This window comes from Notolepis coatsorum (assembly GCF_963971535.1).
Source record: "Notolepis coatsorum genome assembly, chromosome: 13".
NCBI classification, from domain to species: domain Eukaryota; kingdom Metazoa; phylum Chordata; class Actinopteri; order Aulopiformes; family Paralepididae; genus Notolepis; species Notolepis coatsorum.
The window spans coordinates 33,318,231-33,338,888 of NC_140177.1; the positions used below are offsets into that span (position 1 = coordinate 33,318,231).

Here is a 20,658-nt window from a genome sequence, read left to right on the forward strand (position 1 = left end):
TCATGTTGAGTTGGCTCCTTCCAGCAGCAAGGCATGGTGGCTGAGGAGCAAACAAATGAGTTGAACTCGTTCTTAAACATGTCTGACCAGATTCGCCCCTCCCCCACCCATAAACAGCCTGTCCCTCCCTGTACTGAGCGACAGTGGCTCAGGAGTGGTCCCTCCCTGTAGGATTCCCGCTCCTCCCGGGCAGCGTGTCCTTGAGCAAGACACTTAACCCCCTAACTGCTAACCTAGAAACCACCTCCAACTCAACATCAGCAAGACCAAGATGCTGGTGGTGGACTAGGTCACTAGGAGACCTACATGGACTGACTGACCTACATGCACGGCCACCAATAGTTGGAGAACTAACAGCTGGAGAACTTGAGTACTGTTAGGACTGACTATCACTTAATTACTAAACACTGCACGGACTCTGGCGCAGTGTGCTACTACTATATATACCATGTATACTATAATAACAATTATTATTATTATTGATATATATTATTATTGATATATACTGCCATTTGACTATTATTATTTTCTACTCTAATATTATTATTATTAGAGAAAATAATATTACAGAACTTGTAAGTCGCTTTAGATAAAAGCGTCAGCTAAATGACTGAATGTAAATGTAAAATGTTTTATTATTGTGTATTATTATGTGTATTATTATTATTATTATTATTATTATTATTATTATTATTATTATTATTATTATTATTATTATTATTATTATTATTATTATTATTATTATTATTATTATTATTATTATTATTATTATTATTATTATTATTATTATTATTATTATTATTATTATTATTATTATTATTATTATTATTATTATTATTATTATTATTATTATTACTATTTCTATTATAATCTTTTTTCCTGCCTGTACCCCCCCTCCCCCACACTGCTATGACACCTGCATGTCCCCAAGGGGATTAATAAAAGAAAACTGTTTACTTGACATAGTTAATGTGTTAAATAGTCTTGTTGAATCTACTCTCCAGTATGTACATGTGTTAAAGAGTCTTGTTGAGAGCGGCTGGGTGGCGCAGCGGAGATTGCGCTCGTCACCAATGCGAGAGACTCCGGTCTCGAATCTGGGTGTCAGCATTGCCCCCGGCTTGGGCCAGCCGTCATACTAACTCGTTTGGCTGAGTTAGCGGGAGGGAAGTTGATGGGGTGGTAATCTGGCGTTGTGGACAGCGACTCGTACAGGTCAGGTCAGGGCGCCTGCACAGCAAAAGACAGGAAGTGGTGAAGGCAGCGTGACCTCCCACGTGTTATACTTCACCAATGAGAGTCCGCGCTGTCAGGTGAAAAGAGAGCCGCTGGCTGTCTCCGCATGTGTCGGAGGAAGCATGTGGTAGACCTCAGGGCTCCCTTGACCGACCAGTAGGGGGTACATGCGCACAACGACCAGGTAGGGGAGGGGGGAATTGGCATAACGACTAAATTGGGATGGGAGGAAAAGCACAGAAAATCAGGCGAAGAAAAAAAGAGGATTAAAAAAAAATAGTCTTGTTGAGTCTACTCTCCAGTATGTACATGTGTTAAAGAGTCTTGTTGAGTCTACTCTGTTATGTACATGTGTTAAAGAGTCTTGTTGAGTCTACTCTGTTATGTACATGTGTTAAAGAGTCTTGTTGAGTCTACTCTGTTATGTAAATGTGTTAAAGAGTCTTGTTGAGTCTACTCTGTTATGTACATGTGTTAAAGAGTCTTGTTGAGTCTACTCTGTTATGTACATGTGTTAAAGAGTCTGGTTGAGTCTACTCTGTTATGTACATGTGTTAAAGAGTCTTGTTGAGTCTACTCTGTTATGTATGTGTGTTAAAGAGTCTTGTTGAGTCTACTCTGTTATGTACGTGTGTTAAAGAGTCTTGTTGAGTCTACTCTGTTATGTACATGTGTTAAAGAGTCTTGTTGAGTCTACTCTGTTATGTACATGTGTTAAAGAGTCTTGTTGAGTCTGCTCTGTTATGTACGTGTGTTAAAGAGTCTGGTTGAGTCTACTCTGTTATGTACATGTGTTAAAGAGTCTTGTTGAGTCTACTCTGTTATGTACATGTGTTAAAGAGTCTGGTTGAGTCTACTCTGTTATGTACATGTGTTAAAGAGTCTTGTTGAGTCTACTCTGTTATGTACATGTGTTAAAGAGTCTTGTTGAGTCTACTCTGTTATGTACATGTGTTATTAAAGAGTCTTGTTGAGTCTACTCTGTTATGTACATGTGTTAAAGAGTCTTGTTGAATCTACTCTGTTATGTACATGTGTTAAAGAGTCTTAAAGAGTCTACTCTGTTATGTACATGTGTTAAAGAGTCTTGTTGAGTCTACTCTGTTATAATAATAATAATAAATCAAATTTATATAGCGCCTTTCATAGAACCCAAGGTCGCTTTACAATCAGGACAAAAATAGGCAAGGAAGTAGGGGGGAGAGGGAAGAGGGGATGAGGGAAAGTAGGGGATAATGGACCTAATTTAGTCTAAAACTAACTGATGGGGAAAGCCTTGGTGAAGAGGTGTGTTTTTAGAGCGGATTTGAAGGTGTCCAGGGTTGGGGCGTTGCGGATTTCGGGGGGAGAGAGTCAGAGGGTAGGGGACGCCACGCTGAGGCTCTGTCCCCAAAAGTCCGTAACCTGGTGCGAGGGATGGAGAGGAGACCTAGATCAGAGGATCGTAGGTTCCGGGATGGAGTGTACTGGTGGAGGAGATCAGACAGGTACATGTACATGTGTTAAAGAGTCTTGTTGAGTCTACTCTGTTATGTACGTGTGTTAAAGAGTCTGGTTGAGTCTACTCTGTTATGTACATGTGTTAAAGAGTCTTGTTGAGTCTACTCTGTTATGTACGTGTTAAAGAGTCTGGTTGAGTCTACTCTGTTATGTACATGTGTTAAAGAGTCTTGTTGAGTCTACTCTGTTATGTACATGTGTTAAAGAGTCTTGTTGAAGTCTACTCTGTTATGTAGATGCTTAAAGAGTCTACTCTGTTATGTACAGTGTTAAAGAGTCTTGTGAGTCTACTCTGTTATGTACATGTGTTAAAGAGTCTTGTTGAGTCTACTCTGTTATGTACATGTGTTAAGAGTCTTGTTGAGTCTACTCTGTTATGTACATGTGTTAAAGAGTCTTGTTGAGTCTACTCTGTTATGTACATGTGTTAAAGAGTCTTGTTGAGTCTACTCTGTTATGTACATGTGTTAAAGAGTCTTGTTGAGTCTACTCTGTTATGTACATGTGTTAAAGAGTCTTGTTGAGTCTACTCTGTTATGTACATGTGTTAAAGAGTCTTGTTGAGTCTACTCTGTTATGTACATGTGTTAAAGAGTCTTGTTGAGTCTACTCTGTTATGTACATGTGTTAAAGAGTCTTGTTGAGTCTACTCTGTTATGTACATGTGTTAAAGAGTCTTGTTGAGTCTACTCTGTTATGTACATGTGTTAAAGAGTCTTGTTGAGGTCTACTCTGTTATGTACATGTGTTAAGAGTCTTGTTGAGTCTACTCTGTTATGTACATGTGTTAAAGAGTCTTGTTGAGTCTACTCTCCAGTATGTACTGTGTTAAAGTGTTTGTTGAGTCTACTCTGTTATGTACATGTGTTAAAGATTCTTGTTGAGTCTACTCTGTTATGTACATGTGTTAAAGAGTCTTGTTGAGTCTACTCTGTTATGTACATGTGTTAAAGAGTCTTGTTGAGTCTACTCTGTTATGTACATGTGTTAAAGAGTCTTGTTCAAGTCTACTCTGTTATGTACATGTGTTAAAGAGTCTTGTTGAGTCTACTCTGTTATGTACGTGTTAAAGAGTCTTGTTGAGTCTACTCTGTTATGTACATGTGTTAAAGAGTCTTGTTGAGTCTACTCTGTTATGTACATGTGTTAAAGAGTCTGGTTGAGTCTACTCTGTTATGTACGTGTGTTAAAGAGTCTTGTTGAGTCTACTCTGTATGTACATGTGTTAAAGAGTCTGGTTGAGTCTACTCTGTTATGTACATGTGTTAAAGAGTCTTGTTGAGTCTACTCTGTTATGTACAGTGTGTTAAAGAGTCTTGTTGAGTCTACTCTGTTATGTACATGTGTTAAAGAGTCTTGTTGAGTCTACTCTGTTATGCTACATGTGTTAAAGAGTCTTGTGAGTCTACTCTGTTATGTACATGTGTTAAAGATCTTGTTGAGTCTACTCTGTTATGTACAGTGTGTTAAAGAGTCTTGTTGAGTCTACTCTGTTATGTACGTGTGTTAAAGAGTCTTGTTGAGTCTACTCTGTTATGTACATGTGTTAAAGAGTCTTGTTGAGTCTACCTGTTATGTACATGTGTTAAAGAGTCTTGTTGAGTCTACTCTGTTATGTACATGTGTTAAAGAGTCTTGTGAGTCTACTCTGTTATGTACATGTGTTAAAGAGTCTTGTTGAGTCTACTCTGTTATTACATGTGTTAAAGAGTCTTGTTGAGTCTACTCTGTTATGTACATGTGTTAAAGAGTCTTGTTGAGTCTACTCTGTTATGTACAGTGTGTTAAAGAGTCTGGTTGAGTCTACTCTGTTATGTACATGTGTTAAAGAGTCTTGGTTGAGTCTACTCTGTTATGTACATGTGTTAAAGAGTCTTGTTGAGTCTACTCTGTTATGTACATGTGTTAAAGAGTCTTGTTGAGTCTACTCTGTTATGTACAGTGTTAAAGAGTCTTGTTGAGTCTACTCTGTTATGTACAGTGTGTTAAAGAGTCTTGTTGAGTCTACTCTGTTATGTACATGTGTTAAAGAGTCTTGTGAGTCTACTCTGTTATGTACATGTGTTAAAGAGTCTTGTTGAGTCTACTCTGTTATGTACTGTGTTAAAGAGTCTTGTTGAGTCTACTCTGTTATGTACTGTGTTAAAAGAGTCTTGTTGAGTCTACTCTGTTATGTACATGTGTTAAAGAGTCTTGTTGAGTCTATTAGTTTATTTACATGTGTTAAAGAGTCTTGTTGAGTCTACTCTGTTATGTACATGTGTTAAAGGTCTTGTTGAGTCTACTCTGTTATGTACATGTGTTAAAGAGTCTTGTTGAGTCTACTCTGTTATGTACATGTGTTAAAGAGTCTTGTTGAGTCTACTCTGTTATGTACATGTGTTAAAGAGTCTTGTTGAGTCTACTCTGTTATGTACAGGTGTTAAAGAGTCTTGTTGAGTCTACTCTGTTATGTACATGTGTTAAAGAGTCTTGTTGAGTCTACTCTGTATGTACATGTGTTAAAGAGTCTGGTTGAGTCTACTCTGTTATGTACATGTGTTAAAGAGTCTTGTTGAGTCTACTCTGTTATGTACATGTGTTAAAGAGTCTTGGTTGAGTCTACTCTGTTATGTACATGTGTTAAAGAGTCTTGTTGAGTCTACTCTGTTATGTACATGTGTTAAAGAGTCTTGTTGGAGTCTACTCTGTTATGTACATGTGTTAAAGAGTCTTGATTGAGTCTACTCTGTTATGTACATGTGTTAAAGAGTCTTGTTGAGTCTACTCTGTTATGTACATGTGTTAAAGAGTCTTGTTGAGTCTACTCTGTTATGTACATGTGTTAAAGAGTCTTGTTGAGTCTACTCTGTTATGTACATGTGTTAAAGAGTCTTGTTGAGTCTACTCTGTTATGTACATGTGTAAAGAGTCTTGTTGAGTCTACTCTGTTATGTACATGTGTTAAAGAGTCTTGTTGAGTCTACTCTGTTATGTACATGTGTTAAAGAGTCTTGTTGAGTCTACTCTGTTATGTACATGTGTTAAAGAGTCTTGTTGAGTCTACTCTGTTATGTACATGTGTTAAAGAGTCTTGTTGAGTCTACTCTGTTATGGTACATGTGTTAAAGAGTCTTGTTGAGTCTACTCTGTTATGTACATGTGTTAAAGAGTCTTGTTGAGTCTACTCTGTTATGTACATGTGTTAAAGAGTCTTGTTGAGTCTACTCTGTTATGTACATGTGTTAAAGAGTCTTGTTGAGTCTACTCTGTTATGTACATGTGTTAAAGAGTCTTGTTGAGTCTACTCTGTTATGTACAGTGTTAAAGAGTCTTGTTGAGTCTACTCTGTTATGTACATGTGTTAAAGAGTCTTGTTGAGTCTACTCTGTTATGTACATGTGTTAAAGAGTCTTGTTGAGTCTACTCTGTTATGTACATGTGTTAAAGAGTCTTGTTGAGTCTACTCTGTTATGTACATGTGTTAAAGAGTCTTGTTGAGTCTACTCTGTTATGTACATGTGTTAAAGAGTCTTGTTGAGTCTACTCTCGTTATGTACATGTGTTAAAGAGTCTTGTTGAGTCTACTCTGTTATGTACGTGTGTTAAAGAGTCTTGTTGGGTCTACTCTGTTATGTACATGTGTTAAAGAGTCTTGTTGAGTCTACTCTCAGTATGTACATGTGTTAAAGAGTCTTGTTGAGTCTACTCTGTTATGTACATGTGTTAAAGAGTCTTGTTGAGTCTACTCTGTTATGTACATGTGTTAAAGAGTCTTGTTGAGTCTACTCTGTTATGTACATGTGTTAAAGAGTCTTGTTGAGTCTACTCTGTTATGTACATGTGTTAAAGAGTCTTGTTGAGTCTACTCTGTTATGTACTGTGTTAAAGAGTCTTGTTGAGTCTACTCTGTTATGTACAGTGTTAAAGAGTCTTGTTGAGTCTACTCTGTTATGTACATGGTGTTAAAGAGTCTTGTTGAGTCTACTCTGTTATGTACGTGTGTTAAAGAGTCTTGTTGAGTCTACTCTGTTATGTACGTGTGTTAAGAGTCTTGTTGAGTCTACTCTCGTTATGTACATGTGTTAAAGAGTCTTGTTGAGTCTACTCTCCAGTTATGTACATGTGTTAAGAGTCTTGTTGAGTCTACTCTGTTATGTACATGTGTTAAAGAGTCTTGTTGAGTCTACTCTGTTATGTACATGTGTTAAAGAGTCTTGTTGAGTCTACTCTGTTATGTACATGTGTTAAAGAGTCTTGTTGAGTCTACTCTGTTATGTACATGTGTTAAAGAGTCTTGTTGAGTCTACTCTGTTATGTACATGTGTTAAAGAGTCTTGTTGAGTCTACTCTGTTATGTACATGTGTTAAAGAGTCTTGTTGAGTCTACTCTGTTATGTACATGTGTTAAGAGTCTTGTTGAGTCTACTCTGTTATGTACAGGTGTTAAAGAGTCTTGTTGAGTCTACTCTGTTATGTACGTGTGTTAAAGAGTCTTGTTGAGTCTACTCTGTTATGTACATGTGTTAAAGAGTCTTGTTGAGTCTACTCTGTTATGTACATGTGTTAAAGAGTCTTGTTGAGTCTACTCTGTTATGTACAGTGTGTTAAAGAGTCTTGTTGAGTCTACTCTCGTATGTACATGTGTTAAAGAGTCTTGTTGAGTCTACTCTGTTATGTACATGTGTTAAAGAGTCTTGTTGAGTCTACTCTGTTATGTACATGTGTTAAAGAGTCTTGTTGAGTCTACTCCTGTTATGTACATGTGTTAAAGAGTCTTGTGATCTACTCTGTTATGTACATGTGTTAAAGAGTCTTGTTGAGTCTACTCTGTTATGTACATGTGTAAAGAGTCTTGTTGAGTCTACTCTGTTATGTACATGTGTTAAGAGTCTTGTTGAGTCTACTCTGTTATGTACATGTGTTAAAGAGTCTTGTTGAGTCTACTCTGTTATGTACATGTGTTAAAGAGTCTTGTTGAGTCTTACTCTGTTATGTACATGTGTTAAAGAGTCTTGTTGAGTCTACTCTGTTATGTACATGTGTTAAAGAGTCTGTTGAGTCTACTCTGTTATGTACATGTGTTAAAGAGTCTTGTTGAGTCTACTCTGTTATGTACATGTGTTAAAGAGTCTTGTTGAGTCTACTCTGTTATGTACGTGTGTTAAAGAGTCTTGTTGAGTCTACTCTGTTATGTACAGGTGTTTAAAGAGTCTTGTTGAGTCTACTCTGTTATGTACATGTGTTAAAGAGTCTTGTTGAGTCTACTCTGTTATGTACATGTGTTAAAGAGTCTTGTTGAGTCTACTCTGTTATGTACATGTGTTAAAGAGTCTTGTGAGTCTACTCTGTTATGTACATGTGTTAAAGAGTCTTGTTGAGTCTACTCTGTTATGTACATGTGTTAAAGAGTCTTGTTGAGTCTACTCTGTTATGTACATGTGTTAAAGAGTCTTGTTGAGTCTACTCTGTTATGTACATGTGTTAAAGAGTCTTGTTGTGTCTACTCTGTTATGTACATGTGTTAAAGAGTCTTGTTGAGTCTACTCTGTTATGTACATGTGTTAAAGAGTCTTGTTGAGTCTACTCTGTTATGTACATGTGTTAAAGAGTCTTGTTGAGTCTACTCTGTTATGTACATGTGTTAAAGAGTCTTGTTGAGTCTACTCTGTTATGTACATGTGTTAAAGAGTCTTGTTGAGGTCTACTCTGTTATGTACAGTGTGTTAAAGAGTCTTGTTGAGTCTACTCTGTTATGTACGGGTGTTAAAGAGTCTTGTTGAGTCTACTCTGTTATGTACATGTGTTAAAGAGTCTTGTTGAGTCTACTCTCCAGTATGTACATGTGTTAAAGAGTCTTGTTGAGTCTACTCTGTTATGTACATGTGTTAAAGAGTCTTGTTGAGTCTACTCTGTTATGTACATGTGTTAAAAGAGTCTTGTTGAGTCTACTCTGTTATGTACATGTGTTAAAGAGTCTTGTTGAGTCTACTCTGTTATGTACATGTGTTAAAGAGTCTTGTTGAGTCTACTCTGTTATGTACATGTGTTAAAGAGTCTTGTTGAGTCTACTCTGTTATTTACATGTGTTAAAGAGTCTTGTTGAGTCTACTCTGTTATGTACATGTGTTAAAGAGTTTGTTGAGTCTACTCTGTTATGTACATGTGTTAAGAGTCTGGTTGAGTCTACTCTGTTATGTACATGTGTTAAAGAGTCTTGTTGAGTCTACTCTGTTATGTACGTGTTAAAGAGTCTTGTTGGGTCTACTCTGTTATGTACATGTGTTAAAGAGTCTTGTTGAGTCTACTCTCAGTATGTACATGTGTTAAAGAGTCTTGTTGAGTCTACTCTGTTATGTACATGTGTTAAAGAGTCTTGTTGAGTCTACTCTGTTTGTACATGTGTTAAAGAGTCTTGTTGTGTCTACTCTGTTATGTACATGTGTTAAAGAGTCTTGTTGAGTCTACTCTGTTATGTACATGTGTTAAAGAGTCTTGTTGAGTCTACTCTGTTATGTACATGTGTTAAAGAGTCTTGTTGAGTCTACTCTGTTATGTACATGTGTTAAAGAGTCTTGTTGAGTCTACTCTGTTAGTACATGTTTAAAGAGTCTTGTTGAGTCTACTCTGTTATGTACATGTGTTAAAGAGTCATGGTTCAGTCTACTCTGTTATGTACGTGTGTTAAAGAGTCTGGTTGAGTCTACTCTGTTATGTACGTGTGTTAAAGAGTCTTGTTGAGTCTACTCTGTTATGTACATGTGTTAAAGAGTCTGTTGAGTCATCTCCCTATAAGTATGACATGTGTTAAAGAGTCTTGTTGAGTCTACTCTGTTATGTACATGTGTTAAAGAGTCTTGTTGAGTCTACTCTGTTATTTACATGTGTTAAAGAGTCTTGTTGAGTCTACTCTGTTAGTACATGTGTTAAAGAGTCTTGTTGAGTCTACTCTGTTATGTACATGTGTTAAAGAGTCTGGTTGAGTCTACTCTGTTATGTACGTGTGTTAAAGAGTCTGGTTGAGTCCTACTCTGTTATGTACATGTGTTAAAGAGTCTTGTTGAGTCTACTCTGTTATGTACGTGTGTTAAAGAGTCTTGTGAGTCTACTCTGTTATGTACATGTGTTAAAGAGTCTTGTTGAGTCTACTCTTGTATGTACATGTGTTAAAGAGTCTTGTTGAGTCTACTCTGTTATGTACATGTGTTAAAGAGTCTTGTGGTGAGTCTACTCTGTTATGTACATGTGTTAAAGAGTCTTGTTGATCTACTCTGTTATGTACATGTGTTAAAGAGTCTTGTTGAGTCTACTCTGTTATGTACATGTGTTAAAGAGTCTTGTTGAGTCCTACCTGTTATGTACAGTGTTAAAGAGTCTTGTTGAGTCTACTCTGTTATGTACGATGTGTTAAAGAGTCTTGTTGATCTACTCTGTTATGTAAGTTGTTAAAGAGTCTTGTTGAGGGGGTCCTCTGTTATGTACATGTGTTAAAGAGTCTTGTTGAGTCTACTCTGTTATGTACATGTGTTAAAGAGTCTTGTTGAGTCTACTCTGTTATGTACGTGTGTTAAAGAGTCTTGTTGAGTCTACTCTGTTATGTACATGTGTTAAAGAGTCTTGTTGAGTCTACTCTGTTATGTACATGTGTTAAAGAGTCTTGTTGAGTCTACTCTGTTATGTACGTGTGTTAAAGAGTCTTGTTGAGTCTACTCTGTTATGTACGTGTGTTAAAGAGTCTTGTTGAGTCTACTCTGTTATGTACATGTGTTAAAGAGTCTTGTTGAGTCTACTCTGTTATTTACATGTGTTAAAGAGTCTTGTTGAGTCTACTCTGTTATGTACATGTGTTAAAGAGTCTTGTTGAGTCTACTCTGTTATGTACATGTGTTAAAGAGTCTTGTTGAGTCTACTCTGTTATGTACATGTGTTAAAGAGTCTTGTTGAGTCTACTCTGTTATGTACATGTGTTAAAGAGTCTTGTTGAGTCTACTCTGTTATGTACATGTGTTAAAGAGTCTTGTTGAGTCTACTCTGTTATGTACATGTGTTAAAGAGTCTTGTTGTGTCTACTCTGTTATGTACATGTGTTAAAGAGTCTTGTTGAGTCTACTCTGTTATGTACATGTGTTAAAGAGTCTTGTTGAGTCTACTCTGTTATGTACATGTGTTAAAGAGTCTTGTTGAGTCTACTCTGTTATGTACATGTGTTAAAGAGTCTTGTTGAGTCTACTCTGTTATGTACATGTGTTAAAGAGTCTTGTTGAGTCTACTCTGTTATGTACATGTGTTAAAGAGTCTTGTTCAGTCTACTCTGTTATGTACGTGTGTTAAAGAGTCTGGTTGAGTCTACTCTGTTATGTACGTGTGTTAAAGAGTCTTGTTGAGTCTACTCTGTTATGTACATGTGTTAAAGAGTCTTGTTGAGTCTACTCTCCAGTATGTACATGTGTTAAAGAGTCTTGTTGAGTCTACTCTGTTATGTACATGTGTTAAAGAGTCTTGTTGAGTCTACTCTGTTATGTACATGTGTTAAAGAGTCTTGTTGAGTCTACTCTGTTATGTACATGTGTTAAAGAGTCTTGTTGAGTCTACTCTGTTATGTACATGTGTTAAAGAGTCTTGTTGAGTCTACTCTGTTATGTACATGTGTTAAAGAGTCTTGTTGAGTCTACTCTGTTATGTACATGTGTTAAAGAGTCTTGTTGAGTCTACTCTGTTATGTACATGTGTTAAAGAGTCTGGTTGAGTCTACTCTGTTATGTACATGTGTTAAAGAGTCTTGTTGAGTCTACTCTGTTATGTACGTGTGTTAAAGAGTCTTGTTGGGTCTACTCTGTTATGTACATGTGTTAAAGAGTCTTGTTGAGTCTACTCTCCAGTATGTACATGTGTTAAAGAGTCTTGTTGAGTCTACTCTGTTATGTACATGTGTTAAAGAGTCTTGTTGAGTCTACTCTGTTATGTACATGTGTTAAAGAGTCTTGTTGAGTCTACTCTGTTATGTACGTGTGTTAAAGAGTCTTGTTGGGTCTACTCTGTTATGTACATGTGTTAAAGAGTCTTGTTGAGTCTACTCTCCAGTATGTACATGTGTTAAAGAGTCTTGTTGAGTCTACTCTGTTATGTACATGTGTTAAAGAGTCTTGTTGAGTCTACTCTGTTATGTACATGTGTTAAAGAGTCTTGTTGTGTCTACTCTGTTATGTACATGTGTTAAAGAGTCTTGTTGAGTCTACTCTGTTATGTACATGTGTTAAAGAGTCTTGTTGAGTCTACTCTGTTATGTACATGTGTTAAAGAGTCTTGTTGAGTCTACTCTGTTATGTACATGTGTTAAAGAGTCTTGTTGAGTCTACTCTGTTATGTACATGTGTTAAAGAGTCTTGTTGAGTCTACTCTCCAGTATGTACATGTGTTAAAGAGTCTTGTTGAGTCTACTCTGTTATGTACATGTGTTAAAGAGTCTTGTTGAGTCTACTCTGTTATGTACATGTGTTAAAGAGTCTTGTTGAGTCTACTCTGTTATGTACATGTGTTAAAGAGTCTTGTTGAGTCTACTCTGTTATGTACATGTGTTAAAGAGTCTTGTTGAGTCTACTCTGTTATGTACATGTGTTAAAGAGCCTTGTTGAGTCTACTCTGTTATTTACATGTGTTAAAGAGTCTTGTTGAGTCTACTCTGTTATGTACATGTGTTAAAGAGTCTTGTTGAGTCTACTCTGTTATGTACATGTGTTAAAGAGTCTGGTTGAGTCTACTCTGTTATGTACATGTGTTAAAGAGTCTTGTTGAGTCTACTCTGTTATGTACGTGTGTTAAAGAGTCTTGTTGGGTCTACTCTGTTATGTACATGTGTTAAAGAGTCTTGTTGAGTCTACTCTCCAGTATGTACATGTGTTAAAGAGTCTTGTTGAGTCTACTCTGTTATGTACATGTGTTAAAGAGTCTTGTTGAGTCTACTCTGTTATGTACATGTGTTAAAGAGTCTTGTTGTGTCTACTCTGTTATGTACATGTGTTAAAGAGTCTTGTTGAGTCTACTCTGTTATGTACATGTGTTAAAGAGTCTTGTTGAGTCTACTCTGTTATGTACATGTGTTAAAGAGTCTTGTTGAGTCTACTCTGTTATGTACATGTGTTAAAGAGTCTTGTTGAGTCTACTCTGTTATGTACATGTGTTAAAGAGTCTTGTTGAGTCTACTCTGTTATGTACATGTGTTAAAGAGTCTTGTTCAGTCTACTCTGTTATGTACGTGTGTTAAAGAGTCTGGTTGAGTCTACTCTGTTATGTACGTGTGTTAAAGAGTCTTGTTGAGTCTACTCTGTTATGTACATGTGTTAAAGAGTCTTGTTGAGTCTACTCTCCAGTATGTACATGTGTTAAAGAGTCTTGTTGAGTCTACTCTGTTATGTACATGTGTTAAAGAGTCTTGTTGAGTCTACTCTGTTATGTACATGTGTTAAAGAGTCTTGTTGAGTCTACTCTGTTATGTACATGTGTTAAAGAGTCTTGTTCAGTCTACTCTGTTATGTACGTGTGTTAAAGAGTCTGGTTGAGTCTACTCTGTTATGTACGTGTGTTAAAGAGTCTTGTTGAGTCTACTCTGTTATGTACATGTGTTAAAGAGTCTGGTTGAGTCTACTCTGTTATGTACGTGTGTTAAAGAGTCTTGTTGAGTCTACTCTGTTATGTACATGTGTTAAAGAGTCTGGTTGAGTCTACTCTGTTATGTACATGTGTTAAAGAGTCTTGTTGAGTCTACTCTGTTATGTACATGTGTTAAAGAGTCTTGTTGAGTCTACTCTGTTATGTACGTGTGTTAAAGAGTCTTGTTGAGTCTACTCTGTTATGTACGTGTGTTAAAGAGTCTTGTTGAGTCTACTCTGTTATGTACATGTGTTAAAGAGTCTTGTTGAGTCTACTCTGTTATGTACATGTGTTAAAGAGTCTTGTTGAGTCTGCTCTGTTATGTACGTGTGTTAAAGAGTCTTGTTGAGTCTGCTCTGTTATGTACATGTGTTAAAGAGTCTTATTGAGTCTACTCTGTTATGTACATGTGTTAAAGAGTCTTGTTGAGTCTACTCTGTTATGTACATGTGTTAAAGAGTCTTGTTGAGTCTACTCTGTTATGTACATGTGTTAAAGAGTCTTGTTGAGTCTACTCTGTTATGTACATGTGTTAAAGAGTCTTGTTGAGTCTACTCTGTTATGTACATGTGTTAAAGAGTCTTGTTGAGTCTACTCTGTTATGTACATGTGGTAAAGAGTATTGTTGAGTCTACTCTGTTATGTACATGTGTTAAAGAGTCTTGTTGAGTCTACTCTGTTATGTACGTGTGTTAAAGAGTCTTGTTGGGTCTACTCTGTTATGTACATGTGTTAAAGAGTCTTGTTGAGTCTACTCTCCAGTATGTACATGTGTTAAAGAGTCTTGTTGAGTCTACTCTGTTATGTACATGTGTTAAAGAGTCTTGTTGAGTCTACTCTGTTATGTACATGTGTTAAAGAGCCTTGTTGAGTCTACTCTGTTATTTACATGTGTTAAAGAGTCTTGTTGAGTCTACTCTGTTATGTACATGTGTTAAAGAGTCTTGTTGAGTCTACTCTGTTATGTACATGTGTTAAAGAGTCTGGTTGAGTCTACTCTGTTATGTACATGTGTTAAAGAGTCTTGTTGAGTCTACTCTGTTATGTACGTGTGTTAAAGAGTCTTGTTGGGTCTACTCTGTTATGTACATGTGTTAAAGAGTCTTGTTGAGTCTACTCTCCAGTATGTACATGTGTTAAAGAGTCTTGTTGAGTCTACTCTGTTATGTACATGTGTTAAAGAGTCTTGTTGAGTCTACTCTGTTATGTACATGTGTTAAAGAGTCTTGTTGTGTCTACTCTGTTATGTACATGTGTTAAAGAGTCTTGTTGAGTCTACTCTGTTATGTACATGTGTTAAAGAGTCTTGTTGAGTCTACTCTGTTATGTACATGTGTTAAAGAGTCTTGTTGAGTCTACTCTGTTATGTACATGTGTTAAAGAGTCTTGTTGAGTCTACTCTGTTATGTACATGTGTTAAAGAGTCTTGTTGAGTCTACTCTGTTATGTACATGTGTTAAAGAGTCTTGTTCAGTCTACTCTGTTATGTACGTGTGTTAAAGAGTCTGGTTGAGTCTACTCTGTTATGTACGTGTGTTAAAGAGTCTTGTTGAGTCTACTCTGTTATGTACATGTGTTAAAGAGTCTTGTTGAGTCTACTCTCCAGTATGTACATGTGTTAAAGAGTCTTGTTGAGTCTACTCTGTTATGTACATGTGTTAAAGAGTCTTGTTGAGTCTACTCTGTTATGTACATGTGTTAAAGAGTCTTGTTGAGTCTACTCTGTTATGTACATGTGTTAAAGAGTCTTGTTCAGTCTACTCTGTTATGTACGTGTGTTAAAGAGTCTGGTTGAGTCTACTCTGTTATGTACGTGTGTTAAAGAGTCTTGTTGAGTCTACTCTGTTATGTACATGTGTTAAAGAGTCTGGTTGAGTCTACTCTGTTATGTACGTGTGTTAAAGAGTCTTGTTGAGTCTACTCTGTTATGTACATGTGTTAAAGAGTCTGGTTGAGTCTACTCTGTTATGTACATGTGTTAAAGAGTCTTGTTGAGTCTACTCTGTTATGTACATGTGTTAAAGAGTCTTGTTGAGTCTACTCTGTTATGTACGTGTGTTAAAGAGTCTTGTTGAGTCTACTCTGTTATGTACGTGTGTTAAAGAGTCTTGTTGAGTCTACTCTGTTATGTACATGTGTTAAAGAGTCTTGTTGAGTCTACTCTGTTATGTACATGTGTTAAAGAGTCTTGTTGAGTCTGCTCTGTTATGTACGTGTGTTAAAGAGTCTTGTTGAGTCTGCTCTGTTATGTACATGTGTTAAAGAGTCTTATTGAGTCTACTCTGTTATGTACATGTGTTAAAGAGTCTTGTTGAGTCTACTCTGTTATGTACATGTGTTAAAGAGTCTTGTTGAGTCTACTCTGTTATGTACATGTGTTAAAGAGTCTTGTTGAGTCTACTCTGTTATGTACATGTGTTAAAGAGTCTTGTTGAGTCTACTCTGTTATGTACATGTGTTAAAGAGTCTTGTTGAGTCTACTCTGTTATGTACATGTGGTAAAGAGTATTGTTGAGTCTACTCTGTTATGTACATGTGTTAAAGAGTCTTGTTGAGTCTACTCTGTTATGTACGTGTGTTAAAGAGTCTTGTTGGGTCTACTCTGTTATGTACATGTGTTAAAGAGTCTTGTTGAGTCTACTCTCCAGTATGTACATGTGTTAAAGAGTCTTGTTGAGTCTACTCTGTTATGTACATGTGTTAAAGAGTCTTGTTGAGTCTACTCTGTTATGTACATGTGTTAAAGAGTCTTGTTGTGTCTACTCTGTTATGTACATGTGTTAAAGAGTCTTGTTGAGTCTACTCTGTTATGTACATGTGTTAAAGAGTCTTGTTGAGTCTACTCTGTTATGTACATGTGTTAAAGAGTCTTGTTGAGTCTACTCTGTTATGTACATGTGTTAAAGAGTCTTGTTGAGTCTACTCTGTTATGTACATGTGTTAAAGAGTCTTGTTGAGTCTACTCTGTTATGTACATGTGTTAAAGAGTCTTGTTCAGTCTACTCTGTTATGTACGTGTGTTAAAGAGTCTGGTTGAGTCTACTCTGTTATGTACGTGTGTTAAAGAGTCTTGTTGAGTCTACTCTGTTATGTACATGTGTTAAAGAGTCTTGTTGAGTCTACTCTCCAGTATGTACATGTGTTAAAGAGTCTTGTTGAGTCTACTCTGTTATGTACATGTGTTAAAGAGTCTTGTTGAGTCTACTCTGTTATGTACATGTGTTAAAGAGTCTTGTTGAGTCTACTCTGTTATGTACATGTGTTAAAGAGTCTTGTTCAGTCTACTCTGTTATGTACGTGTGTTAAAGAGTCTGGTTGAGTCTACTCTGTTATGTACGTGTGTTAAAGAGTCTTGTTGAGTCTACTCTGTTATGTACATGTGTTAAAGAGTCTGGTTGAGTCTACTCTGTTATGTACGTGTGTTAAAGAGTCTTGTTGAGTCTACTCTGTTATGTACATGTGTTAAAGAGTCTGGTTGAGTCTACTCTGTTATGTACATGTGTTAAAGAGTCTTGTTGAGTCTACTCTGTTATGTACATGTGTTAAAGAGTCTTGTTGAGTCTACTCTGTTATGTACGTGTGTTAAAGAGTCTTGTTGAGTCTACTCTGTTATGTACATGTGTTAAAGAGTCTTGTTGAGTCTACTCTGTTATGTACATGTGTTAAAGAGTCTTGTTGAGTCTGCTCTGTTATGTACGTGTGTTAAAGAGTCTTGTTGAGTCTGCTCTGTTATGTACATGTGTTAAAGAGTCTTATTGAGTCTACTCTGTTATGTACATGTGTTAAAGAGTCTTGTTGAGTCTACTCTGTTATGTACATGTGTTAAAGAGTCTTGTTGAGTCTACTCTGTTATGTACATGTGTTAAAGAGTCTTGTTGAGTCTACTCTGTTATGTACATGTGTTAAAGAGTCTTGTTGAGTCTACTCTGTTATGTACATGTGTTAAAGAGTCTTGTTGAGTCTACTCTGTTATGTACATGTGGTAAAGAGTATTGTTGAGTCTACTCTCCAGTATGTACATGTGTTAAACTCAGTGATGCGACAGATTACTTGTAAAAAATAATCTGATTACTGATTACTCCTTTAAAAAGTAATCTAGTTACTTTACTGATAACTTGATTATCAACGTAACTTAGTTACTGTCACAACATAAGAATGACAAGAGTTTTTATTTTTTTTAAATAATGCTTTATTGAAAGTGCATAATGTCATAAATCATGATTGGCTGCTCAGACAGGTCATCATGAGACATCATCAGCCATCAGGCCATATAAGGTCACATCTGTCTACTGATCAGGCACTCTAGGACAGTGGTTCCCAAACGAAATAAAATAGAAAATGTATATAATATAATTTTAATTAAAAATAAAATTGTAAAACCGTTGTGTAATATAAAACATGGTATTATAGTAGGCGGCTACGTGGTGCAGTGGGCAAGGCGCTCACCACGAATGCTGGAGACGCTGGGTTCGCATGTTCGAGCCCAGCGTTCCACATTGCTTTCAGTTTAGCTGGTCGTCCGTACTAATACACATTGGCAGTATTAGGGGGAGGGAAACTGATGGGTGGGGATCGGATTGTGGACAGCGACTCCTACAGGTCGGTTGGTGCGCCTGCGCAGTAGAATCAGGAAGCGATGGGTGCGGGGCCCCTCCAAAGCCCAGACCCCTGACGCTGAAAGATCGCGCCGCGCAGGTGGAAAGATGCGACTGCCGTTACCTCGAGTATCGAAGCGGACTCGTGCTATGTATGACTTAGTCCACATTGCAGCCGGCTTGTGGGAGGCAAGAAACAACGTTCGAGACAGGGGAGGGTTGAATTGGATGATACGAAATTGGTATGGGAGAAAAATAGAAAATGGGAGAAAAAGTCGATAAAAAAAAAAAAAAAAAACATGGTATTATAGTTTGTTATTCTCTCAAATTAGGCTTATCATTATGGGTAAATTATGAGATAGTAACTAAATAGTAACGCACAGCCACTTGGAAAAGTAACTGTAATCAGATTAATGGCTTGTAAAAAGTAACGAGTTAGATTACTATTTACTGAAAAAAATTATCAGATTGGGCGGCTAGGTGGTGCAGTGGGCAAGGCGCTCACCACCAATGCAGAAGACGCTGGGTTCGAGCCCAGCTCTCCACATTGCTATCAGCTTGGCTGGTCATTCATACTAATACATTTGGCAGTATTAGGGGGTGGGAAGCTGATGGGTGGGGATCGGACGTTGTGGACAGCGACTCCTACAGGTCGGTTGGTGCGCCTGCGCAGTAGAATCAGGAAGCGAGGGGGGCGGCATGCCCTCCAAACGCAGACCCCCGACGCTGAAATATCGCGCTGTGCAGGTGAAAAGATGCGACGGCTGCTACCTCGAGTACCGGAGGGGACACGTGCAATGTATGGCTTCGTCCACATTACAGCCGGCTTGTGGGAGGCATGGCCTAACAGCGTTTGAGACAGGGAAGGGTAGAATTGGACGATACGAAATTGGGATGGGAGAAAAATAGAAAAAAATTGGAGAAAAAGTAGATTAAAAAAAAGTTATCAGATTAGAGTAACTAGTTACTTAGTAACTAGTTACTGGCATCACTGGTTAAACTTAAGAGTCGTGTTGAGTCTAGTCTCCAGTATTGATTGATTGATTGATTGATTGATTGATAACTTTATTAACAGATTGCAGAGTGGGTACAATACAGTACGGCTCAATACAAAACAAACTGCTAAGAGGATGCAGACCAGAAAAATACTTTCGACTTGTTTACATCGGGGTCCCCCATTTTCAATTCATCACGACATTTATGACATACACGACAAACAGATATACAGAACTGTGTAGTAAAAAGAGATCATAAAAAATATATACATCCGAAGAGGAAGAAACCGTACATTGAGGGAGGGGGGAGTTGGACATTTACAGGGGCCAGTTTCAAATTGCAGCCACCCGTAGGTGCTCTTTGAGAGCGGTTTTGAAGGAGGGTAGGGATTCACATTCCTTCACGGTTTTGGGTAGGGCGTTCCACATTATTGTTGCATAATTGCAAAACATGTTTAGTCCCTTGTTTGAGCCGAATCTGGATTGAACATGATTTGTGGAACTCCCTCTGGTGTTGTGACCGTGGAATTCACTGATCTATGGGAAGTATTTCGACATGTACAGTACATGGGTATCCCAGTGGTGTAGTGTATCTTGTGGACCAGGCCCATTGCAAGTTGCTGGACTCTGTTGTCTACTCTAAGGCCCTTGTTACACACAGTGTTTTTGTGCTCGTTTTTATACGTTTTTGAATACGTTTGCTGTCCCTATTACATAGAAATGCCGTTTTTGCCGGAAACGTTGTGGCCCTACTGAAAACGCTAAATTGTGTTTCCGTTTTGGAATAGCGCCAAAAACTCGCCGACAACATGTCGTGTAAGCCATCCTAGGTTGTCAAAATGTGCAGAAGTCGTTTTTTTTTAGTAAGGCCAAGCAGTAGTCTGACCAGTTTGTTTTGTGATGTTTGTAGCCTTGTTTTAATGGCCTTTGAGGTGCTTTGGTACCATGAGGTGCAAGCATAGTCGTAGTACCCTTGAATGAGTGCTCCTGTTAGAGTCTTCAAGGTATTCTTGTTTACCAGAGAGGAAATCCGGTACAAGAATCTTGTTCGTTGGTTGACTTTTTTTATTACATTGGTTGCCATTTTGTCACATGAAAGATTTGCCTCTAGGATGGAACCCAGGTAGGTAATTTCATCTTTCCTTGTCCCCCACTGTAACAGAGAAGCCGTTGGCCTTGCTGAGTTTGCTATTTGATCCAAAGAGAATGGATTCTGTTTTACCCAGGTGTTGATAGTTTGTTACATTTTGTATTGTACATACATAGTTTGTATGTACATGTTGTAACAAAGGTAGCAGACAGGGGTAGGTGGAAGGTGCAATATTGTTGTACAATTAATCAAACACAGTCAAATAGCTTTAGCTCCCCCTCCCCACTGGACAATGGCCAGGGGCATTTATTTATAACTGGCGCCCCCAAAAGTGGCAATGTTTTTACTTGAACTTGAGGACTGCATACTTTTTTTGCAAACCGAAATACTATACTTTACACTTATAGCACATGCATGAGCCTGGGCTCTTTTGAAAGATAACATTCAGAAGTTTCTGATATAATAAAGAAAATTAACTTTTAGTGCTAACTAACATAGGTCTGAACTTGAGTTGTAGAAAAACGTTTCTCACGTTTTTCTGTAGTAGTTGCAATATCCAAAAGTATATTTCCAAATAAATATTTATTGTATAGTACATGTCCAGATTTCATAAAAA

At 37.4% G+C, this 20,658-nt stretch overlaps 1 protein-coding gene across 1 annotated transcript in view; it reads right to left on the minus strand.

Annotated features, from left to right (window-relative positions):
* LOC311239322 (dual specificity protein phosphatase CDC14AB-like) overlaps window positions 1-20,658 on the minus strand; it is a gene marked incomplete at both ends in the record, with an annotated part of 117,119 nt that continues 96,461 nt past the window's right edge. Inside the window, one exon of the mRNA XM_084327628.1 lies at window positions 1-40. Within this exon, the coding sequence (XP_084183754.1) occupies window positions 1-40 (40 nt within the window). The remainder of the gene's footprint in view (window positions 41-20,658) is intronic.